General features: G+C 37.4%; 1 protein-coding gene across 2 annotated transcripts in view; it reads left to right on the top strand.

Annotated features, from left to right (window-relative positions):
• The window catches only part of LOC139690402 (uncharacterized), a 239,133-nt gene extending 220,063 nt beyond the window's left edge, over nt 1-19,070 (top strand). For both annotated transcript variants that reach the window (XM_071587838.1, XM_071587839.1), the window contains 3 exons: nt 14,884-15,151; nt 15,427-15,583; nt 17,976-19,070. In XM_071587838.1, coding sequence (XP_071443939.1) covers nt 14,884-15,151; nt 15,427-15,583; nt 17,976-18,065 — 515 coding nt within the window. In that variant the 3' untranslated portion in view covers nt 18,066-19,070. The remainder of the gene's footprint in view (nt 1-14,883; nt 15,152-15,426; nt 15,584-17,975) is intronic.
• The last annotated feature ends 7,505 nt before the right edge of the window (nt 19,071-26,575 follow it).

Here is a 26,575-nt window from a genome sequence, read left to right as displayed (position 1 = left end):
CAATGGAAATTAGAGACGGTATTTTCCCAAGTCTGCGCTCAGAGATTGACTCAATATGTTTGCGAAGGTAGAATGAATTCAGTAGCATACGGATAATGCAACTTTGTGGCTTCCCAGCTTTAAGATAATTATGAGTGAGCCGTGTAATGAGAAAAACGATGGGATATTTTTTACGCCTTCTTGTATGATGCTGTGAAGGTTATACATTTTTTTATCATTCAAATGTTCTCTGAAAGACATGCCCAAAAAACGCGATGTTTCGTAAGATAGTCCTCAATGGGTCCCCAAGTACCTCGATAAGCTTAATTTAGAAGTATATAAAAAAAATCTCGAATCATCTTGCTCGAGAATTAGACGGTTCGTTATGAAACATCTGGATAGCTCTTGAAGCAGCCTAAAAAAATGGAAGGTATTTTATGTCCACAGAGATAAAAGAAGGCCCTGCGCCAAAATGAAGAATTTGCAACTGTTATAATTCTGTGTTATCCCGCATGTCCTAGATTATATTTGAATATTTCCAGGCTGGCATATGGGTTCGAGAGTTTCTAGTCAAGTTAGTTGAGGAAAAAGAAGGGTATTGGAGGCGGTTTGTGGGTGGAATTGAATAAACAAATCCCATTTCACATGGCTTGCAGACGGTGTCCTGTTTATTTCTCACAACTTCTTAATGCGTGCGTTGGAGGGAGAATCAACTACATGTATCTTTTTCATGAGAAACCCAAGTTTTTCACTGAATATAACTCAGCCAATTTTTTGCATGGTGTGACGATAAAATCAAAACATGTAAACTCGCCGGTAGAATGTTGGCGGCTTCGTATTTCTCGTAGAGAAATAAACTGATGGTGGTTGACGTAAATCAATTAGTTTATAATTCACCTTAACAGAAGTAATAAATATTCGTCCAATAATCGTCGTGCATTGGGAATGAAATTATCATGGCTTTGCGATAAGGGTGCGAATGCTGACCGGAATTTTTAGACTCTATTAAGTAATAGTTCCTTCAGCCGTTAAGGGTTTTTTTACACCACTGTAAAAAAAAGGAGGGGAATGTTGAGGATGTGGTGATATACGGGGAGAGTTAATTAGTCGCCAGTGATCAGGCACACATTCAAAATGCTAAGACGTTCACACTTACACCGGGGAGGGTATGTTTCCCGAATAAGTTTACGAAGAAATGAGTCCTATTTCCAGGGACCGTATTCGGGAAATTTCAAATACACACTCAACCACATTGGTTAACTCAAAGTGGTCTACGGGAAAGTTTTTCCCTCGCCAGGGACCGGCTCTGGGCTACATTAACCACTTAAGTGTTGACTGAGAAGAGAACGAATAGGTTTGAGAAGAAATTAATCCAGACCTACTTAGGGGCCTCTTTCGGGGGAATAATACACACACACTCACTCATTTAGGTATTACAGAAAAGCAAAACCAACAGTCGGGAATGTGAAGTGGACAAAACACTGGATGACCTGGTGGCGTTGTCAAAACCGAAAATGATTGGGTAAAAATAAACTTCAGTAAAAATAAAGAAACAAATAGAAAATAAAGGAGGGAAGCAAAATATCACGTAAAAACTATGGAAACTGATAGCGTAGGGTATTTCGACTATAAGGTAGTCCTCTTCGGCGCTCTGAAGGAGAAAAACAAAGACAAACTAAATTTTAACTCTGTATACCAAATTTTTAACGTATGATTCAATATTTATATTCCAAGACAAACTATTTAAGGCAATTCATACGTTGCACATATATCTACGAATAACATCGGTCGTCGAAGCACCTGAAGATTAAATTACTACTGCCGCGTATTAATTTAGAACGGTACGTACTTTTCCCATTCCATTCAATAAATTGTTGTATACTGGGTACGCGTATGGTGGCATGCTGTTCATAATCAACGCACAACTGTGGTGACTGAAGCTAGTGTCTGATAAAGCCGAAATGATTGTTATTCTCTGTGAGAACAACTCTTTACAAATTACGCTAAACCTATTTTGGAATTCAATATCCCGAAACGTCATTCGTAGCTGATGAGGCAAAACTCTACCTTAATTGAAAATATATCTTGTATTCATAACAGAAAGTATAAACCATAAAAAAATAGTACATTTAAACGGCGCGGGCTTGTTCTCTGACAAATTGCCGCTCCAAGCCCTCTCTTCCAATCAAAATTTCAGTTTTCAGGGTTTTCAGGGTTATAAGGTTAAATTAGTTCACAGAGGTCGACGGTGGAGTGAAAATGTCAAAATTATTCAATGTGGGGGAAGGGTTGCATCGTAAAGACACCGGCTGGCACTTACTGCTCACAAACTGATCCCTGATGACTAAGCTTTCGTGAGGTCAATGTATCATTACGTCAGCCGGAGAGGTCACTCTCATCTGGTGTGAGTTGGGGTATGGTGAGTGTGTGTTTACGTCCTTCAGATTGTCTTTGTGTACGTAACCCTCAGGAAGCCCATATTATTCTGCCCTTTAGTCCTCTTAAGGTTTTTCTCAATAAAAAAAGAGTTCACATATTTTTCGTAGGTAATGGTGGATGATGCCTCGTTAAACCAGCCTTTTCTTCTGTAATAGAGGGAGAGAGAGGCAATTGTCCATTGGATTTCCAGCACTAACGGATGGGCCCTCAAAAGAAACGTTCTATCTCAGCTCCTCGTTACGAGGGCATACGCAGCGGTGCTTCTTCATCCAATGCTTGATAAAAATATGAACTAATGCCAGTTTTTTTGTATGAATCTCAGCTCGAAAAAATTAACGAAAGTTAATTCTAAGCGGGTCCTTTCATCTAAATAATAAATCATTACAGCATGCTAAAATTGATTTCTATCAATTAGGTGCTTATCGATTCATTCTTAAACTAAGAAAAATGCTGTGCGTATTTTCAATAGGATATTGGTACTGTTATAATGTCTTTTCAGTTAAAAGAGTGCAATTGAGCGCATACATAGACTCCAACAAATTATTTATTGCTATATTATAGAGCTTTTTATTATATTTCTTCAATGTAATGCGCTATTTCACGCCAGCCGTGGTGACGTAGTAGAGTTCTTTTATTTAATCACATCATCCCTACAAGTCCCGCATAAATCCCCACGAGGTAAAACTATTCTACAAAAAAATGAGTCATAACTCTTCTATTTTACTTCCTCCATGCTCTGGACGTCTCTTTCATTTAATGGACGTCAAATCGCCCGCATCCCTGTTTGTGGACTGATTATCGTCTTCGAATGATGCATGTTCCGTCTGCTTTTTCGTCTTATATCCCACGTTTGATTCGTACCGTGTGGATGCATTTTCTAATATCGACGTAAGCATCTACGTATATTTCAGTCGCACGGATCCATACACATTTCGGTACCCAAATGACTATAACGAGTATTTTCTACTGGACTTCATTCTGCACCATATTCCATAGTGGACTATAACATGAAGTCATGAATTTCGACTTATTTCGATGTAGTCAAAAATCACTAAACCAATTTACATGTTAACGAATACAGGACCTGAACAGTAAAATGGAATATATTACACTGGTCTAGAGGCAGGATAGCAGAAAAATAATGGTGGTGACAATCGTGATTTCATGAATGTTAATAAAAGCTTCACATAGGAAGTCACTTTCTCTTATTGGCTAAAAAATGAGGAAATTATGTAATTTTTTGTATAAATATCCTCATTGGCTCGGCATTTAACTTAATTTCAGAATTGACCGTAGTTGGACCGAATTGTTGCAGATTTAAATTTTGCTTTGGAAAAAAATCAGATAGTTTCATTCGGGTGATCCAAATTTAAAACTTAGGATTAATAGAGCTGAAAAAGTCGAGGCGGCGTAAATGATGCTAGCAAAATTGTGATGCTATTATAGCTTTTTGATGTTAAGATTGCGTGTAGTGGCCAATGTGGTGTTCGGTTTACGCTGCCACCTGATATAACAATTAATCTAAAAGACTTCCATTTTCCTCAAGTGAAGCTTAAAGAATTTCCGCGTTTTTGTAGTTCCTGAAACTCGTCCCTCTTCAGCACACCATTCTGCCCACGCTGCTCTCCTCTATGCATTTGGGGACGTGATGTTCCATAGCCTCCCGAAATTCCAACTTCCTCTCTCTTTGACTCATTTCCTCATTTTGAACCACTTGGGCATTATTATCATCCGACTCAAAACGTAAGCAATATCTTTTTTTTATCTCGGTCGTTGTTGCTTCATCTTGAGGATTCTCGGTCTCTTGCATTTGGTTCCATTTCTGTCAATCAATGCAGGAAAGATGCAAGGCAGTATCTCGCAATCAGGAGTTCGAATCAATGATATGAATAGCTAGGGAGATTCTCTGGAATTCTAGTAAATTATCCTTGTTTATCTTTTCTTTACTGCAATGAGGCAATAATGCTTGTACGTGCGTCTTGAATTTGCACTTTGCGAAGGAAGGTTATTCATTCTATTGGTTTAAATTGTTTGGCATTTTCTTAATGTATGAGAAGTGAAATATTTATAGTCTGCTCAATGAGTAAGAGCAGAATTGACTTCTTATCGACTCTTAAAACGATTACCCATGATGAATTATTAGTTCCCAATTTTGTGTGTTGTCATTTAATAGGTCTTCAAATTTAATCGCGTCCTTGTAGCATATTATATGCTGCCAACCATGAAGGATCCTATATTATAGAAAAATATTTTGAGCAATTTGTACTGATTATTTTTTTATTTTTTTTTTCAAAATGGGAAAACCTCTCTTATCACTGGTACACAGTTTAAAACTTTTCTCTCATTTTTCGAAGTTTGCGGACGATTCCACTCGAAAACTCGTATATTTGGTCTCTCCTCGCATTTTCTGAGGATATTAGGATAAAAAGTAGTTCGGGTGATGGAGCTGCCTACAATGTAGGCATCTAGTACGCTACTACGTTTGACTACCACCGTCCAAGGTACTTTTAACCCTGTAATTGGACATGGCGTGAACAGCTCAACTTTTCGATATTTTCATTTCCTCTTTTGAAGTGTATTTCATCTCCCCAATGGGGTAAGACATCTTCCCCACTAAATTTATCAACAATCATTACCATGTCCAAAACTCTTAAGAGCAATTTATTTCACGATTTACGTGAGAGAATCGAAATAAAACTTGATATAACTCTGTGTTCCAATTATATTTGCGAGAAAAAATCTTAAATAAGCAAAGGTCAGAAATATAAAAAAGTAATATGCATGGCTTTTAAACTTGAATATTTCCTTCCATTTATTCCTCGTTTATTTGAGTATAAAAATTCGTTATATTGCATAATTGTACGTATAGTACTTCAACATATTTGAAAGAAAAGAGTATCCTGTAATTAAGTTCTTAAGGAAAATATTTTACGGTTAGATCCATTTCATGTGTAGCGTTTTTGAGCTATTTGAAGAACCTCATCTTTTTTTTAGATAGTTAAGCTTTGAAAAATCACTCACTCGATGGTGCGAAAAGGCAGCCTTCCTTCGATATTTCTAGCTTAAGAAAAAATATCTCTCCCAGTATTTCCCAGTATTTCAATACTTCCAACATGCAGGTAAAAATTTCCAAGCTCCATAACGCCATGAAGTGTGTATAGATATCGCATTTCTGCAGGAAATGAGCTCCCCTTTTTGAAATAATGGCGTTTTTAAGATGAATATACACGATTAATAATAGATTCACAATGATAATAACATTTTTTTTAATTTTATTATCCTTTTAAGATTTTTCGGGGCACACCTGTTGGATGATCTCTACTTTAACTGCGGTCAGTTCTTCCCCGAAGTTCAGCGTTGTACTGTTTAATTCAACAACCTGTAACTTAAAAGAATCATTGTAATATATTCAACCCTTATTGAAATCGATATTACAGTTGTCAGTCGAATATGTGGGGCTTTCAAAAAGCATTTGTCTGTTAGCCCTGGTGAGAGTTAATTTTTAGAGAAAAAGGGAAAAACCTAAGCAATTATGCTAGTTTTGTGCCCTACACAGGTTAACCCATGATGTTAAACGATATGTACTTCACTGTTGAACCATCAGAAAATGTTTCATTCTCTGAACGTGAGGCTATGACTGCATTACGGGTGAAGAAAATGAGAACATTTTCTCAGTATAAATTAATCCAATGGAAATAAACTTTTACATATGACTCCTTACACCTACTCCATTGAGAGCCTTTTTAATTTACTATTATTTTGCCTTCATAAAAATTCTATTGTGAAAGAATAGGTCACTTCTTTGGCAAATTTAGCAATTACCAAGACTTTAGTGTTATATATTTCCGTTGATCTATAAATGAAGCAAAGCTACCTTCAATGTTGTAAATTTAGTGCCCTGATATTATATACTCATCCACGTTTAATAAATTGCCATATTAGGAAATTCCCCCACAAATATTCATGGATTTTAGCTCATCCGGTTGCTACTTCATTCATGGTCGAAGTGATAAACTTCTCCAAAAACAAAAGAAAGTGCATCATTTCTTTTTTACGGAATATCTATAATTTAGAGCTTAACCGTTGCCAGTAGGTTTTTTTGGAAATTTTAATCACAGAAACAAGCGTCTCCCATTCTAAAGTGACGAACGCGGTTTCATTCTTCACACATCAACGACTCTTTCCTTTATTCCGCCATTCACAGCGGAACCCCCTTGCCTCCCTATGCATTTAGATATTTTAAGGTTCACTGTTTCGTAAGTTGTTTCGAGTCTAAGAAATGATATGTGCGATGCAATACATTCAAATTAATAAGAAAAAATCAAAGTGAAGGTAAGGCCATTGACTTTTTCGCTTTGGATCCCTTTACATTTGTAGGGGCACGTGGTTTCCTTTATCAGAGTGCTTAACCAATGCCTGATTAAATTTCTGCAAGGCGTTTGAGATATGAGTGGCCAGTAGTAATTGCGTTCCGTAGGACCTAAAATACTGGCAAACAGCAACGGCATATCGTGCAAAAAAATTGGAAAATGCGGTCAATAAGTGAAATAAGCGGTCAAGGCACTGAAAAAATGTGAAAAAAAAGAAAGCAGCAGAAATCGATTCCTCTCTCCAAGACTCTCTCCCTCTTCTTTTCCATTACTGTTTTACTCGCGCCAGGAAAAAAATCCGTACGGCCGCGTTGAATCTCCCATTGGAGCAATAATAGGTCGCTTCGAGGTCGGGGATTCTCCACTGCTGGCGTGTTGGGGATTCCGGGAACGGTGGGCGGATTGGACAGACGTCGGTGGCGGACGGGAATAACTGCCCCTCGACACCCCCCGCCTCCCTCCCACAGCCCCCCCCCCCACCGCCACTCCCAATGGACAACCCTCTTATCGCCGTGCTCAGACAGCGGCATCCCAAGAGGAGGAGACGCGGCGCCGGCACGCCCACCTACTTACTCTTCTCGCGGCCTCTGCTCTATTATCTCCCTGCCCCTCCCCCCCCCCCAGTGGCGCTCCCTTTGGCCTTTCCACTAACGACCTTCGCCTTTTCGGAGGACCATTTCCTCGGAAGTAAAAAAAATGACTAGTTATAAATTTTTGGTGAGGGACGGTCGACAAAAGCAAAGTAGATAGTCCCAAAGGTCTCCATCCTGGATTGCACTCGCAAGGACGTGATGCCTTGAGGACATTTAAGTGTTAAATTGCCTAATCCATTTGACATTTATGCTTTAAGTCCTCGCGCATGCCTTCTTTTTTGTTGCACTATGGAGTATGAAGTGCACACAATGCATATTACCTTTTAATGAACTAGTAAAATTTTTTTCATAATAATAAGACCGTAACATTCCCGCGGCGGTTGAAAGACAAGAGTGGGCACTGAAATTCTCTCGGGAATCCATATTAACAAATATCAGCTCCAGGTTATTTCGATTACTAAATTAAATTAAAGAAAAATAAGTTGAGCACATGCAAAAAAATTGCATCTCTTGGTCCGAATTTTTTCTTTTAATTTTGCCGAAGCCGAAAAAGTAGGAATTCTAATTGTTTTGTGGTTGATCGCGCAGACATTACTCAGTTTGATTGGCAAACTTGAATGTTTAGCCTTGAGAGCTCGATGGTGAAAATAAACGCGATTTTCGCACATTGCGAGCTTTAATAATATGAAACTCATTTCTCTAAGGCAATCGCTAAAGTGAGTGCATAGGCAGTAGTTATTCACCGATTGCTTTTTTGCGTTAAAGGAGCGTTTGTACAAAACGAATACACTTTAATACTCGTACTAATATACAATTATGCTAAAAAGGAAATAAATATTAACGTTGGTGTGATTTCCGATTCATAATATGGAAAAAGGAGTGCATAGTCATTAACCCTCAACATTTTCTACTCTAATCTAATGATATTTAAAAAGGGAATTAAAGTAATTATAAAATATAGGTGTGCATAATTGCTCATATTATTTCCCGAACTCCTATTTGGTGAGTTCTATACGTTTGCTGCATGTCGGTTCCTATTATTGTACCCCTTGGTTGTCCTGGTTCGGAAATTTGTGGAAAATTCTAAGTCGATCTTACTTGGCCTTTACGTCAAGATTCAGTCGACTAAAGGAGCCATAACCGCGTCCGACAGCGCGCGCAGAAAGAAGTGGATCCGTCTATAAATAACCACTTCGCAGAATTTATATCCTCGCCTATCGATACAGTTCACCTTGAGAATATTTGACGTAACTCAGGAAAAATAAGACAAACGTCTTAAATCTGTTTCTTTTGGAGTTAAAACATAATATGTTCCACGGTCTTGGATTCCGACGCTACGGTTGAGCGCATGGCACTTCTAATAGATACACTGTGTGTACAAATAGTACCACGGTTGAGTGGAGATCCGTAAAACTCGGTGTCATGATGAAGTTTTCTCGGGTCTTCCACCGGGTCAGTGGTTCCATAATGGCCGACGTTTCGATGCCCGACTCGTGCATCGTCCTCAGGGTAGATGCACGTCTATCCTGAGGACGATGCACGAGTCGGGCATCGAAACGTCGGCCAATATGGAACCCCTGACCCAGTGGAAGACCCGAGAAAACTTCATGAAGCAAATACGCCGGGAAAGCACCAGATCTTACTTCGGTGTCATTAGTTATGGGATGATGAGGAAGGGAGCTTTGGGCGCTCCTGTCCCAATCCTGAGCTCAGAACTACCTTACGTTCCATTTGTCTAAATTTCAACTGTGACATATTACTAACATATTTTGTTTTCTCCATCGGCATTTTTTTGCGTCGCCTTAACTATCGCCAATACTACCTCTCTACGGAAAAACCACAATTTTGTAATGGCATTTGAAACCGTGAAATTTAGCATGCATATGTTAATGAATCTCGCTCATGTAATATTCATTGTTTACTATGCTGAGTTCCATATGCTTGGTGAGTCTGTGTATTAATTCAAGTGTCATTAAACAAAAGTTTTTAAATTATTAAAATTCTTTTAAAATGTAAATGCATCCTTTCCCTAGTACACGAAGTGCTGTTATTTAAGAGTTCCAAGTTTTCACGGGCTACCATTAATTATTTTACATTGGCATGCCATTTTTTTTGTCCTTAGGCCTCAAGGATATCAATGGTTTCTATAGGAAGTTCCAATCACTCCTAGTGAAGCAGAAAGCTGGTCGGGTACCATTGAACACAGCCGAATACTGAAAGTTCTGAGCAATTCAACTGTGAAATTTTTAAAATATTGGCTGTGAGACGAATTGCCGATTTTTATAAAGTGCTAATTTGCAATTTCACATATTTATGCGCGGCTGTGCCCTGGTTTTATTAATCAATGACTAAACAATAAGTAACTCAAATTACGTAACTGTCTACGGTCTATAATGTTGGGGGGGGGGGCCTTGGATATTGTTTCCTACTAATGCAAAATATTACATGTAGCCTAATGGTATAAACGTTATATATAGCCGTCATTATGAACGTTCCCATCGCGAGGCTGTCGTGAATGCCGTTATATGTTCCCTTCTCACGACTGAAGCCTAAAACTCGCCGTTGTTACATGACGTAAGGAATTGTACCCTCTCAGCTTGGCACGGGAGAGGCACGCCCAACCGGCACGCCGTTTGGTGGAGAAATCTGTTCGCTGAAGGAGAGGTGGTTCATGGGAAGTGCACCAAGTGTACGCAGGCGAGTGGCCCTGCGGTGAGGTCCAATAAATGATTAGCAGGATCGTGATTTATATGAAATGTCCTCATCACTTAGCAAAAACGTGCTTAAGACGTAAGATATTTAAACTTTTAATTGTTCATTTTATTCATAATTTACTAATCTAGCAAAGAGTATTGCCGATATAAATTTGTTTGTAGAGTTTTATCTTGAAAATTTGAGACAGTTGCATGTACGTAACTGAAATTTTAAGATTGCAAATATGAATGGAATTTGAAAATCGTCATCGGTCTTGAAAAATCACTTTTAAAACATTGTTTTTAAATGTTAAATCACTGTTTGGTTGTCATTGGAAGGAGTTCATCTGGACGAGGAATGGAAGCACGGGCCTTCCGCCTACCTTGGAAATTGTTAATCTTGGGTGGAGCAGTGCGTGCTAAGTGAATTCTCCCGGCAAGCCCGTGGCTCGCGTTTCGCGTCCAGGTGAATAGTAGCACTCTAGCGTGAAAATACGTTTGTAGTAATTCTTTGGCGTATTTTCGATTTCGAAACTACTCAATGCCCTCAAATAACTGCGAGGAAGTAAATATCGGTGTCCAAGGAGCTTAATCAGCTGGAATGGAGTATTCTCAATATATTCAACTTTACACTTCCAACGTCACAGTTGGAACGTTCATCTGTGCAGTCTCCACTAGGTCGAATGAACTAAAACTAAACTTAGATAAATTTTCATTCGAAATGGTTTGAATCGCAATGATGATTTTTTTCTCTTCCATCGCATCGAAAATTGAAACGTGGGTGCTGGACTTCTGGAGTCGTTAAGATGAGTTGCAGTCATTGCCAAGGGTAATCGGCAGTCGGCGCTCCTGACCTGACATTGAGAGCAAGAAGCCCAGCCCTTGCATACTTCATGATGTCATGCGCAATTCTGTCACGTATTGCTTTCCCCCAGGTTTCTTTTTCCTTCGCATTTCACACTTCCCATCTTGCCTTCTCTTCCTCTCGAGTAGTAAATGCAAGACGAGCACTCTGGAGAGAGCCTCCCGTGCCCACGACCCCTGATTAGTGTCATTACATGAAGGAATTAGTAAATGTTCAACTAATCGCGCGGCTGACCTTGTATTCGAAAAATCATGCTGTCATGACATAATGTTGTGGTCCCATGCTTTTGAAGAATCACTGCGGACGCCCCGTGAAACGCGCACGTTTGGGGAGGCTTTTTTTCTTGTCTTTTGTCTTCTGAGGAAGTGCATGGCCATGTTCCAGGGAACATCCCGTTACTTCGGAATGAGCGTGTTTCCATGGCGCACACGTCGTAGATAACACACATCTGGCAGCCTATCATGTCTCTGAAGGAATTTCTAGCGTACGGAAGAAGACAAGGTGGTGTCATTTTTCGCTGACGGAATAATGATGAGGGTCAAGTTAAACCACCAAGCGTGAAACAATGCTTTCCCTTTAAGTATCATTAGTCTGTGCCAATGACTTCGGGTCATGCTTAGGTTCATTTTATTAAGTTTGTGCTTTATTCATGCATGCTTATCAAACTATTAGGAGCAAAAGACGGTTCTGAAGCTGTTCTCCCTTCAATCCATTGGGGAGAGCTAAGATTGACTAAAAACACCTTCAAATTTGTGTCTAAGTGATTCTTCGACGAACGTTTCCTCGAGTGTCCATGGCAATTGGCCTAGGAGTGCATTTTGTGAATTCAGAGCTAACGCAATTTTCGACGATCTACTGTTTCCAAACTCTAGTGAATTAAATGTATCCCATTAAACTGTTCATTAAATCAATTTTTTTAATTATCCTGTTATATTTCTGCATCTGAGTACGTTCTAGAATATAAAAAAATGCCTCCCTCATGGATCGAAACGTAGTCACATAACGCATATCAAGTGTGGTATCTCACTTCCTAAAAAAATGGAAAATCTTGAATTTAAAAGATTAAAGCCAAAACCCGGAAAGTCACTTAATTTGGGTTATTTATCATACCTATGGCTTTAAAGTATCGATGAAACCCGAAAATGTATTTATTTTTAATATTATTAACGACTGTCGCTTAGGCTGCACGGTTGCTATATTACGTACTCATGGGCGTTTTGTTGCATAGGCATATGCGCTTGACTGAATATCCTGTTAAGACCAAAGAACGGCCGTAAAGAAAGTAACTCGAAGCCTACTCGAGAATCGTGAGGAATATGAAGCATTGTTTCAGTACCATCAATTCGGCAAAAAAAATAATGGATAGTGCACTTTAAGTGGTCGATTCCCATTGGCATGGGTAATTTTTTGGCAGATTATTTTCAGAATGTGTTTTAAAATTTCTCAATCAATGCAACAGTAAGATCATTTTTAGGCATGGTTTTAGTGTGGGTTTTTCCTGTGACGGTCAATGTAAAGGGGGCATGGTAATTGGGTAATTAGGTCTCGGTGTCGATTCCCGATGACGTCTCTGCGCAGTTCATTTTCTGAGCACACTCAGCTCCAATCTGTATGATTTTTTTCTGGTTACCAGTTCTTCTTGAGAAACCATAGACGGCACAGGGACAGGAACTGGCCTACCACCCTGTGTGTGAATATCGCACGCTGTTGGGCTTAGTACTAGGTGAGGTCTATTCTCACCTATCAGACTAACCTTCGGTTTGATAACAATGGTAAATATAAATGAACGGCAAAAGTTAAAGAAGTTTCCCCATTTGTGATAATTTCGACGGTATCGAACTAGTAGTTCAACTTAAATTAAAATGATAAACTTAAAATTATACGATCACTAAAATCATTTTGACTGAGAGCAATTTCAAATACTGGAAATGATTCGCGTTCATATTTTATGGAAGTAATTCAAGAACGCTAAATAACGAAATACCGATTTTCGTTAAATACTGCGTCGTTGTGGTTTCATTTCCCAGATATGCGAGAGAATATATTGAGACTCTATTGTGAGAAGAGTGAACGACCAAATCACACAAAAACTAGGCCATGGAGGATTTTCCGTGAGTTAGTTTCTCGTGCGAATTAGTTATTTGATGTCCCGTGTGGTTTTATAGCGACATCGAAGACTCATATAATTCATCGACCTATGACAAAAATCAAAATAGTTGCTTCGTGATGTCATCGGAGCTGAACCATGAAATTTTTTTCCTGACGGCCCACCTTAATGGTCTTCTTAAGCATTAGTAGTCCATGTGGTTTTCCAATCCCATTTCTCAATGCTGGTGTGTGCATTACTACGACTTCTCACCAAACGAGCGCGAACGTTACCTGTTGTCTCTCCCTCAGTCGCCCAACCCCTGTCGTAGAGAGAAAAAGGGAGGAATTATCTCTCGGCTGCCGTGAAAGTGGAGTGATTCGGTGCGAAGTTAAAGAAAGAGAAGGACGTAGGGGAGCGCGATCCCCGAAACATCACCGCCGTCGGTATAATTTTCGCAGACTCTCGCCGCGATCAACGAAGGTGGTTTGCCATGTATCAACCACACAAAACTGTTCAAAGGCCGGTCCACAAACCTACTCGGGGGATTTTGGAGAAGATGAGTGTGTTTGAAAAGGTAGACCCTGGTGACCTCAATAGAGAAGACGTCGATCATGTCGGAGTCGGAAGTGACGGAGGTGAGGTGCTAAAAGATAGTATCTCGGTAGGGGTGCCTCAGCGTTAGTCGAGAGTGCAAAAAAAATTATATCTATTCGATGCGACCCTTTGAATTAAATATATAAACGGGCAGATTAATATTTAATCCAAAGGGTCGTATCGGATAGAAGCAATTTTTTTTGCACTCTCGACTAACACTGAGGCACCCCTAATCTGCCCGTGAATGCATGAATATTCTCGAAGATTTGCTTATAATAAGAAACTATTGCAATGTTCGATGTTGTGAGGGTCGCAATGATGATATCCACGCTGCTGACGAATTGGCTCCAATTTTTATCCGAATTATGCCTTTGAACACCTTGATCCGAACGCAGGTTTCGAGTTTACATTTGTTAAAATATAAGTTGGACAAGAAATCTAGCCCCAATTTCCGAATGTGTGTAAAGCTTGGTTACACATATTGTAGGACTTTGAGGAAGAGTAATAACCTCCTCTTTCACCATACTGGAAGTGATTTCAGTATTGAAAGTTTCCCCAGTATTACTGAAATTCTCCACCACTGTCATAGCGCAGTGTTTATTAACGAATGTCACGGGGGACAGTGATTGAAAGAAAAGTTGATCACTACATTTTTAAAGGAAGCTCAGTGTCAAAACCTACATCCCTGGCTGTTTAATTGATAATGGCTGATAATTGTTGTAGGATGCCAGTTTCCTAAAGTTGTTGTGGGGAATGCACTGCGCACGTGCTCTGAGCACAGTTGGTGAAGTTTTTTATTTGCTCTAATTATTGACTCTCAGATGAATAATATTTCAATCGGCCTCTTCTTGGGCTTGAATACATCATGGACCTCTAGGAAATTACGTTTAAGGTTCCCTCATTATTGAACAAAATTTTCTACTCTTTCCTACATTAACCTCAACAAAGCTGGTTACCCTATATCAGATAAGTGCGTCTTTTAGGGTGGAACAATTTTCCGTACGCGTACGTTTTATCTTAGAATTATTAGTAAATTTGAAATGGATCATTGTGAGTGATGGGTGATACCACAGCACATAATAATTGGCAGGGGTTTATATGAAATCTTGAATTGAAACTGGAAGCAGTTGGCTGATTTGAAATATTTCGTGTGATTCTCTAATAAAGAGAGAATTACAGTTTACTTTAAACTGTTGATTATTAACTGACAATTCCAACTTTTATGTGTGTGCTAACCATAATTATTTTCTATCCATTTTAGATTTTCTGTACCCGACTATGATACCAGAGCCTGATTATTGTGACAACTCATCTCAGCAACAGGAGAATAATCGTAGGAATATTGCACAGCAACAAGGTGGAGGTGTTCACTTGGGAATCACCAAGGGCTCTAATAGAAATAAAGGTGGTTCATCTGCATTAACAATGGACCAAGAAGGCCTCATACTTCCTCGTAAACCTCAAAACCCATGTCTTGACTCAGTGGATCGCCAGAATCTTCACAGAGAGCTTCTCTTCAACCAAAAGATGTAAGAATTTGCACCGGCCCAATTTCCCATCATTCATGCATTGTTATCAGTGAAATTAGTGCATTTCAATAGTATGGTCTATAATGTCTCACTTAATTGGTGTATGCAAGTAAAAAGGTATTTAAAATCTGTCTTGTATTTAAAGTTGGTGTGTATTGGCTGGCATAGCAAGTCCATCACTCCATGCCATGATGCTGTAAGCTGTATGTTATCCAATTTTAAACTAGTTACTTATGTGATTGCAATATCAATGTAAATTGTTTTCTCCACTCCAGTGGGAAAAGCGTTCTCAACCAAAAGAGTGAGCTCCAACGTGCAATGGAGCGCCAGAGAGAGCAACAAGCCAGACGAGAGCAGGAGCAACAGCGTATTAGCAGTCGAACACCCTTTCAAAGGGTTATAGAAGAGCGAGCAAAGAAGCTGGAAGAAACAGTAAGTAAAATTATGGTAATGGTTTGTCCTGCAAAAAGGTATTTTCTTAATCACATACTCCATGATAGTTACAACCAGTATAACTTGGTAGTTTCCCACTAAATCAAACAGAAAAGGGCTCATCTGTTGCATGCTGAAGACACTCATGAAACTAAACCACATTGAAAAGAGCACAACAGCTGAGAACAATGTTCTTCCCAATCTTTAACAGCTGATTGGAAACTCTTTGACTATATATGAGTGTCTTGATATGTGATTCACTAAATAAAAATATATCCGATTTCTGAAGTGAATGGAATGGTAATTGATGGATTTGTGGGCAAAGGAAGCATCCAACTATTACATGAAAAATGTCATTCATTTACCAAGTTTCCTTTGTTTTGTGTGCTCTGGGATGATTTTATTTGTGTATGTATATATTAGTGGGTCGCGGTAGTCCAGTGGGTAGAGCATTGGACTGCTGACTGGAGGGTCCCGGGTTCGATTCCCGGGCAAGGCACTCTGGGCACCTGCAGCTCCACCCAAGCTAAATTGATTTTTCGGGTACCAGGTCTTCCTGGGAAACCATAACCGGCACAGGGAAAGGAACTGGCCCCCCACCCTGATGTGTGAAATTCACACGCCGTATAGGGCTTAGTACTGGGTGATCTCCACCATCACCTACTAAACCAACCTTCCGGTTGATTACCGTGTTTATGGTTTATATATATATATATATATATATATATATATATATATATATATATATATATATATATATATATATATATATATATATATATATTTTATGAATTTAATTGAATTGTAAAAAAATAGTGTTTGAGGAAGCATTATTTAAAAGAATAGTCAAATTGCCTTCATAGATAGATAGATAGATAGATAGTGGTCTTTATTTGGGCGAAATTGAGACCAAATGGTCCCTTCTTCCATTTAACCCATAATTTATATGGACTGTACCACCTCCATGCTCAGTATTATATAAAACTCAGCTGAAGAATGCCTAAGAGTATACTAAAGCAAGATAATGTTTTTGCTTTTCTACACATGGAAGGAATAAGTTGAACTATAAGATTCCTTTTTGACATAGTCTTTTTAGTGCTGGTGGTCCCTAAACTTTTTCTGTGCACTCAAAGAATGCATATGACACTTTTTTGTCACTTTTATTTTTCTTTACTAGTTCACATTAAGCTTTCACCCAGGTCAATGCATATTTATTAATTCTAACAGATATATTCTCATACCACAAAATGCTTATTTGAGAATTTAATTTGTATTTGAGGTCAAAATTGTGAAGTCACAATGTGTATTCAGAAGTTTACCGGAATGTTAGCATAAAACAGGAACACAGTTTACATATTTTATATTTTGGCATGAAATAGTTATCACAACTCCTTGCATCAATTTCTTGATTTCATAGTTTCTCTTAGTTGGTGATGTTTAAAATTTTCTTAATTTGAATTATATATTTATATTTATAAAGATTTTCATAGGACAAAAAGTTTGCCAAGAATTTGTTTTGGATACAGCTAATCCTTGTTATTAGGGTCTTGTGTGGACAATTTTCAGTAATTTCTATATAAAATGTTCAATTGGTTTTTTTACAAACCACTCAAATAGTCATTCAAAGTTGAAAATAGTAAATTAAATTTTTATTTTGGGCTAATTGACAATACTGCAAATTGAGTAGTTTCAGGCGTGATGTAGTGGATTTCGAACATAATGAATAACTGATGATGGTGATGTAATACATTGGCCATAAAATAAATTTTATTCAGCGGAAAAGTGTTGCTATCAGTTATTCAATACTGCAAATCTTAAGCATTGATTAAATGATTTCTGACTTCCTTGTTCCAAAGTCATTTCAATAAGGATAAAATGTGATTTAGTCCTATGTGTGGTATATGTAAATCTGTTATTAATATCAATATATTAAGTTACACCAACCAAAACTATTCTTGTAGACGAGAGATGAGACCCAGGACCTAAAGGTCACCCGTGGCTCACCCCACTTTTCATTATTATTTTATGTCATACTGTGATATCATAATATGACTATTACTCATTTGAGTCATTTGGCCCAATTCAATTTTTTCTTCATGAGACTTTACTGAATTTGTCTCCCTTGGCAGTTAAATAGTCCAAATCTACTAATCCTGAGGTCACATGTTTTATTTCCCCATAAATGAGTTTTCCTCCACCACCTAGAACATGACATTAGAATATACTCATATATGGGCCAAAAAGGTCTGTATTTATTGTAAGTGCCAGTCTACTTTTTATTTAAATGTAGATATTACCTGTGCACATCAATATAAACTGTTTTTTCTAATAATATGATTATTGAAGAATGTATTTAGCATTACTCTTGATTCATTTACGCATCTATTCACAGTTGGAAAAGGAAGATGATAAAGCAAATCTCCCCGAGCCTGAGTTCATCAAGGTACACGCCAAGCTGAGAGCCAGAATGGACTCCAAGTGAGGATAGGGCCTGCAGCCACCCATGTAAACTCGATGTTAGTGGGTGGGGGGATGAAAGTAATGAATGTCCTTATCTTGATTGTGCAACTATGCATCAAAGACTTTGTGTGCCTTCCCTCCCCCACCCCCTCCGTCTTGTAATGTTGCCCTGGGACCATTGCAGAAGTAGTGCCTTGGCACCCAGGTTGTTCACTATGGTGCATCCACCCAACTTTAGATATACACCACTAAATAGGTGATGAATTGAGGGACTGGTTTGCATGACTAGATGACAGTTTTCTCCCCCCTCAGAAAGTGTTCATTAATAGAGGGTTTTGGGGTCAGGAGGGAACGAAAAAAATCTGAAAACTGATTGGAGATAAATTGAGAGCTCATCAACGAGGACTGTGAATTACATCTAGTCAAGAATTCTTATCGGTTTATTGATGATATGTTGCTCTGGCCCCAATCTAGAAATGTGGAAAATCTGATTTATGTGCCTCAGTCACCTGGATCGGGAGAGTAGATTCCCAGTTTGTGTTACAATCTAATGAAAATAATGCATATATCATTTCTTTTTTAATAGAGAAGGATTATTTCATTTTTCACTAATGATAATTGTACATACTAATGTCTAAGTTTTGTTAAAATTTGCATCATTCCTCTTTGTTGAAGTATGTATATATATATATAAATGGATATTTTACATAGATGAAAAATGTGGCATGTTTCTAAATGCCAATCATGAATTTCAGACTTAACAATGTTGCTGTTTTACTTGTAAACCTTGCTGACAGTCATTGCATTCTGTTATTTCAGTGTAACATTGAGAACTATTTTTCATGACTTGTGTTCAAAGCAAAGCAATGTAAACCTAATAATGCACTGATAAAATGTGATGTTTCTTTATAGAAGTTGAAAGTGACCTGTGCAAGATCTTTTTTAATGTATTGACAGTTATGTACCTAAACACCTGTATATTTTGTGTATGTAGGATAGAAGTGAAATAATATGACATTTGAAATAACTTGAGTTATTTTATTTTGATTAAATTTTAAAGCAGAAATAATGGAAGGACAAAATAACACAACTTAGAAGCTGTATTTGTTTTTTCCATTTGAAATAATTTTTTTCTACAGCTGAAATATTGAAATCTTTTTCTGAAATTAATTAAATTTTTTATGACCACCAAAATATGTGAAAAATTTATTTTGGTACTGAAAAGATGATAACATATCCCTAGTCTTCATCTAAATACAAACGGGAAATATCAGCCTCTGACTTATGTATCTCCATATTCCCTATCTATTAGACCTTTAATTTGAAAAATTCAATGCTCTAGGGAAGAAAATAGGGAATAAAATTATTATGTAAAATTGGCTACACTTCAATGAAGTGGATCATAAATATCGTAATATTATCTCATGATACCAGGAAATCACTTATTCTATGTATGAATGGATAATTACTTTAATTTTTTCAATTTTGTCTCGTGCTTGATCAGGAAGTTATGGCTTATATTTATGGTCATCTCTCAATTCTGGAAGATTCTTAGTGGATCTTAAATTTTAAAGTTTTGAATGATTTTTTTTTTAAATATAGAAGACTCTAAAATTTCCAAACTTGGGATATAATATGATAAATTTGGACGTAAGAAATCCCTTGGACTTCTCTAGAGTTGGGAGACTACTATTAATATGGGCCTTAAAAGTCAGGAATTGATTGGTTTTTCTAATAGTTCTCATGCTAAATGTATTTCTTAATTGTTATAATCTTCAAAATTAACGTAATTAAATTCAAGCAATTGTGAGCCTTGGAGAAAGAATAGCCAAATAAAGATAATGTCGAGCAAATTTTGCATAGTGTCTTTAAACATACTATGCTATTGGCTCTTATGATTTTTCTTTAGGAATGTCAGTGGGATGCTGCCTATTACCAAAATTAGTTAAAGCTATTATGTCAATATATATATCATTCATGAACTCTGATTTAGTGGGTCGCAGTAGTCCAGGGGTAGAGCATTGGACTGCTGACCGGAGGGTCCCGGGTTCTATTCCTGGGCAAGTATCTGGACACCTGCAGCTCCACCCAAGCTTTGCAATCTTTTGGGTACCAGATCTCCCTGGGAAACCATAAGCAGCGCAGGGAAAGGAACTGGCCCCCCTACCCTGATGTGTGAGTTTCTCACACTATAGGGTTCAGTCCTGGGTGAATTCTATCACCACCTACCAAACTGACCTTAGGGTTGATTACTGTTTTTAAGGTTACTCTTATTTAGTTGTTAACTAGGGTTATTTTATTAATTATAATATGGCAAATGTCAATGGCATTAATTTTATCGATGTTCATGATATTTTTAAAACAAGTCAAGCACCTCATTCATATAAATGTGAAGTAAAACATGTTAATTTATATCTTTTTAAATACTTTCGGCATTTGTTTTATTGTAATTTTAACATTGTTTTTAGTATTCTGTGCATTGATAGTCTTACAAAATATGAATATATATTTTTCAGGGATAGAGGTCATTGAATCAGATTAGTGTTAGTTCCTATTCCAAAAAGGGAAAGCAGTGAGGACTACATATAAATTAGTATGATTTAAGACACAACTAAGGTGGTTTTCAGGATTATCAATTAGAGGATAAAGAGCAGGGCAAATGAATATTTAGGAATTATCAGTTGGAGTTTAAGAAGGGGAGAGGCATGCATGATGCCATTGCAGTAATGAGATCACCAATAGTGAGTGAGGACCATAGAATGCAATCAGAATGCATTTTTCTGCTTCGTAGATTTCAAAAAGACATTTGATTGTGTGAATTGGCCAGAATAATGAATTTATTGCAGATAATAAGAGTAGAGTGGATAGGAGACTTATCCACAACCTGTACATGCCTCATGCTCAGATGTAAGTGGTGGATGGAGATTCTGGATGGCCAGGGTTATAAAGAGGATTAAGACAAGGATGTCCATTATCACCTATGCTGTTCAACATTCATATGGGGGAAATGGTTGAAGAGGAATGGAAAGAACTGAAGATAGGAATGAAAGTTGGTGGGGATCCATAAAAATAGGTTTGCTGATGATCAAGCATTAGTTTGCCAGCCAATCAAGGGTTTGCAAACTTTGCTGAGTGCATGGGAAAGTCATTGCGATAAGTATGGGGTGAGAGTTAACATAAACAAAACAAAGGTTATGCAGTTTTCAAGAAAGAGAAAGGCCAAATATTAAAAAAGGAGTTCATCAACTAGAGTAGGAGGGACAGTTTACATGTCTCAGAAGTGTTTTAGACCAAAATGGTTGAATTGGTAGGGACATAAGAAGAAGAATTGTGTAAGACAAAGAAGCTTTTACAAGAGGAATTGATGAAGGGATGTTGAGTAAGGATGTTAAGAAATGGCTACTTGAAAATTTAATGTGAAGAGTGGTTTTATAAGGTGTGGAAAGATGGTTATTGAAGAAAGATGATAACTGTAGTTCGAAAATTTAGAAATATAGATGTGGAGAAGAATGGAAAAGAGGAAGTGGGCAGAAAGGAAAACAAATTAAGTGTTGGGCATGGTGGGGAAGGAGAGAGGATATTTGGGAGAAATTCAAAGGAGGCAGGAAAGATAGATTCAGGGCATTTAGATTAGGCATGGTATGTTGGACTGTGATAGAAGGGAGAATTTTAGGCAAATGGGGAAGGGATAGCAAAGGATAGGGATGTTGGATGTTGTGAAGGGAGAAAGGAATTATGTGGAACTGAAGAGGGACTTATCGTTGAGTTGGATGTCAGGTTGTGCTTTGTAAGGAAAGGCAAGGTAATTGTTGCTGTACCATTTCGGTAGTGTGTGTCCATCAAAAATCTGCCTTAACCTGTATATTGCCAATAATAATTATGGAGATCATAGCTAAAAGTTCGAGTTTAGCTATTGGGTATGATTACTTACATAGGCACTACTTTTGCAGGCATAATGCATATCTATTTTTTTTTAGTTTTTATTGATCCACTACTTGTTTGTGAAGTGCAATGAAAATTATTGGTGAACGAATGAAAAAGTACAGGTAAATACCTATGCTTTACAACAGGTTTGTATTATGCTTGTTTTATCTTGGGATCTTTAACATCAGCTTCTGTAGTGTAAGCCTTGCATGAATAATTACTTATACTCTTTCAACTATACATTATTCATAAAGGGCTTACTATTGCAGACAATTAGGTTTGATCATGGTGATCTATTTTATTCCCACTATCACTTTCTCAGTGAATACCTAAATTGGTCATTCATACCGACCAAACTTTCTTAAATTGGCCTGATTCCCCTCCCTGTAAGTTCAGTATATTTTTTCCGCTTTTGAGACATGACTAAATTACGAAATATAGGACTAGGTTCAATATTGTTAATCATAGATTAAATAAAACCCAAATGGTCCTATATTGCATCATAAATAAAAATTAAACTAAAGTTAGAAACAGCAATAACTATACTGATAATAGTCTGAGATCTCTGGTGTAAATGTACATAATTAACACATTATTGCAATAAGATCCATATTCCTTTCTTGGTGTTGAGACTTGATATTCAAGAGTTACAAAAATACAAGGAAGGAATACATTGAAATACTCTAACAAGCTCCCAAACCACTAGAAGATGGCTTAATTAAAGATGATAGGTAAAGATGATCAGGGTCCACTGATATTAAGAAGCAAATTCGACTGAGCTGTGACAGACCTGAGAAACAACAAAGCACCAGGAGTTGACAAAATAAATGGAGAAATAATCAAGGCCCTAGCAGTCAAAGCAAAGGATACCCTCTATGGAATAATCAAAGATAGCTACAACAGCTGATAGATACCAGAAGAATTTGAGAAAATTATAATGATTGCAATATTGAAGAAACCAAAAACAGATAAATGGGAAGAACATAGAACATTTAGCCTGGTGACTCAAGAATTGAAAATCCTTACTCAGATAATTAGCCAAGGAATAGAAGGAATGATAGAAGGAAACATCTCAGAAAACCAATTGGACTCAGGAAAAACTGAGGACCCAAAGAGGAAATTCTCAGCTTGAGAGTTCAGACCAAAAAATTATACATGTAAATAAGCCATTATATATGGCATTCTTGAACTTGGAGAAGGCCTTCAACAATGTCAAATGGAAGAATTATCCATAGCCTCTACAAGAATCAGGTTACAACAATGCAAATGAAAAATGGAAGAAAAATAGGAGCCAAGAGAAACAAAGGATTAAGACAAGGATGCAACCTCTCCCCAGCAATATTCAACGTATACTTGGAAAAGGCAATAAAAGAAACACAAGAATTGGTTATCAAAGGAGTCAAGGTAAATGGAGAAGAAATCAATATGCTCCTGTTTGCAGATGGCATCACAGTAGCGGTGGAAATGCAAGAGGACCTGCAAGCAACTTTAAGTGCTATGGATCAATAACTGGGGGAATATAATATGAACATCAACAAGAAGAAAAACAAAATCCTTGTGTGTGGAAGAGAGAAGCTGAATGCAGATGTCACCATTCAAGGGGTGAAACTAGAGCAAGTGGAATCCGTCATCTATCCAGGCAGGAGCATAAAATGGGTTGGAAGAAGTTTGGCTGACATCAAGCGAAGAATAGCCCAAGCTAAGAACGCATTCATGAAGAAGAGACAATTACTATGTTCAAAGAACCTAAGGCTGGAAACAAGGAAGGAATTCGTCAAGACTTTCATGTGGAGCATGGTGCTCTATGGTTCCTAGACTTGGAACATTAGAAAAGTGGAGCAACGAGGTGGTGCTGGAGGAGAATGCTGAAGATTAAATGGAGAGACAAAGTAATGAACAAGGAAATATATAGAAGAGCAGAAGAGGATAAGACCATACAGAGAACTCTGCTGCAAAGATGAAATAGATGGATTGGACACACATTGAGGCACAATGGATTTATTAGGAATATAATAGAGGGAAGATTCCACCAGGAAGACTAAGAGACCTAGGTCAAATAAAGAAGGATTTAAAGCAGAGAAGGTATCAAGGATTGAGGGAATTGACATTAAATAAGGTAGAATGGATGGCTGCATTGAACCAACTTAGGATTGAAATACGGAAGATGATGAAACAGTACATTTAATTGCCCAATTTCAATCCACAGTAAAAGCTAAATTGTATATGGTCCAGGAAAATCTTGTGCAACACAGTTTTCTAATCTCGAATTCCATCACAAAATACTCATTGGAAAAACGAATGATATGAGGTTGAATAAGATTTTTTTTACAGGTTAGTGGACCAGGGTACCAGTGGACCAAAATCTTCCAAAAGTAAAACATTACAATGATAGATTGAAAAAATAAATGGCAGAAATATGCAAACATTCTTACAATTTAGAGGGCTGATCAAAAGTAAATGATGAATTTTATAAAGCTTGTAGACTCAGTTGTTAGAGATTATAAATTATTGACTTACAGGATGAATCCTTTGCATCTTGCAGGAAGGTTCCTGAAAATAGGCGTGGAACTCAAGCTGTATTACTTCAGGCATTTTAAATGCTTATTTAGAAAAGTGGCAAAGGAGACACTAGGGTCAAATGGAATTGATACAGTGAGGATTCAATGTTTTTGCTAACCCCAAGAATAAGCTCCTCAATAGTGTAGAAATTTGATGCTCAATTCATTTACATGAAAAATCCTCATAAGCAATAATCAAAAATAGCAATTATTTAAGTCCCTACCTAAAATGAAAAGACATCAAGAAAATTTTCCAAAGAGCTAGCCCCTTGGATGTATTTTTCAGATTTGATCTTAATCCTCATAAAATTATTCTTTTCTGTAGGTAAGCTCTCAATCCAAGCAATTTTGGAATTAATTAAAATTTCTCCATCTCTAGTATTAGAAATTAGGTGAAGTAACCCACTGCTAATGTCTTTTTTTACCATTGGGGTTAGGTGAGTACTTGGGTGGGGTAGAATGTCGAGGAATGGAGGAGAAATGGAGAGAAATCTGGTATCAGATAAACATGATAACGGTGCCAGGATATCCACAGTTGACTTTCCATCTGATGGATGGCATTTGAAGTGCTCTCCACAAAGCACCTCAAGTAGGGATTGGGATAACAGTGAAAAATCGTGGAACCTCTGGAATTTGAACCCTGGCCTTTACCATGGGAAGCCATTACATTAGCTACTGAACCATCTTAAGCCCCTCAGCACCTGTATTAACTTATTAAAGAGTATGTGATGGGGAGCAAAGAATTTGCAAGTACTTGGCTGTATATAGTACTCCCGGTCTGGATTGTCCTTTAGAGTCAGCCATAAAAGATAAGGTCTGTTGTTTGTTATCAGCAACTTGGAACCATCGCCAATCATTTATTACCGATCAGTAATTAAAAATTCCATATTTCACACTTTTTAGTGCAGCCAATATTTGCGAATAGATACTTAGTCCAAATGAATAACCTCTACATATTTCAATAAGGCAAAAATTTCAAATAATATCTGAGAGTAAAACATCCTTCATAACACTTAAATGATACAAAAGGGAAATTTAGGGAAACATTTTTACAAGAATCTACATTCAAGTCATTCTACCAAGTCCTTCTACCAATCAACCTTATCATGTAGGCGCCACATTAAATCCATTTTGTTACCAAAAGAGTACTTAATAGACATAATTGCATGTCTCTCGGGACACCTCTTTTCCTATTGAGAAGGACTATATGCATAGAAAAACTCCATACATGCATATAAAAGTAGTTCCTTCCCCAGGAAAGAGAATTTCATTATATTTTCTAAAATTAACACTTCCATTCTACCTTATTTTCACCACTGGTTCTTGATTCCAAACAAAAAGGGATTCATCTAAATCAATTGTGCATATCCTTTGGTGGGTTTCATATGGAATCTATGTGCATGGAAAATTACGTAGAAGGGGTGAACAGGGGCCATACAATTTCAGGAAGCGTCTGCTCTGGCATCATTAATATAATAGGAAAGAGAGATGTTCAAAAGCAGCTAAAAGAGACATGATCTATTACTTATATATTATAACTTGACCAATTACCTAATTATTTTATGGTACCAAAAATTCATTCAACTTTGGCTTGTTAGGTAGGTATTTAGGCATTTTAGAGGTATTTATTAAACTCTTATGTACATTAAAGCTGTGTATATTTTTCTCACAAATTAATTTTAGTTGGTAATGATCACTATTTTGCTCTCTTTTTTATTTTCCTGTGAGGCAAAACTGCTTTAGAGATGTAGATAGTTGATCATCTGCCTGTAGTTTAAAGGGGCTTTGGGGGAATTGGATGAGTCACCTGTCACTGAACATTTGAGACCCAAGACAAGAATAAAGGGAATGGCCAATGCTTGGCAGAAAAATCAGCCTAGAGGTTCCCAGAGAAAGTTCCTATGGCATTGGACACTTTGACTTTGAGCTAATACATTTTGCATGGAATGGAGCCTCTTCATTTCTTGGGATAAGAAACATATATATGTGCTTATGTGTTACATTCATTAATATTTCATTTTTGAGCTTTTTTAGCATTACTTTGGATGTT

This window comes from Hetaerina americana, unplaced genomic scaffold (genome assembly GCF_022747635.1).
Source record: "Hetaerina americana unplaced genomic scaffold, ioHetAmer1.1.p SCAF_3, whole genome shotgun sequence".
In the NCBI taxonomy this organism is placed as follows: domain Eukaryota; kingdom Metazoa; phylum Arthropoda; class Insecta; order Odonata; family Calopterygidae; genus Hetaerina; species Hetaerina americana.
Note: the sequence above shows the minus strand (reverse complement) of the source record. Positions and strands in the feature narration are given on the sequence as shown.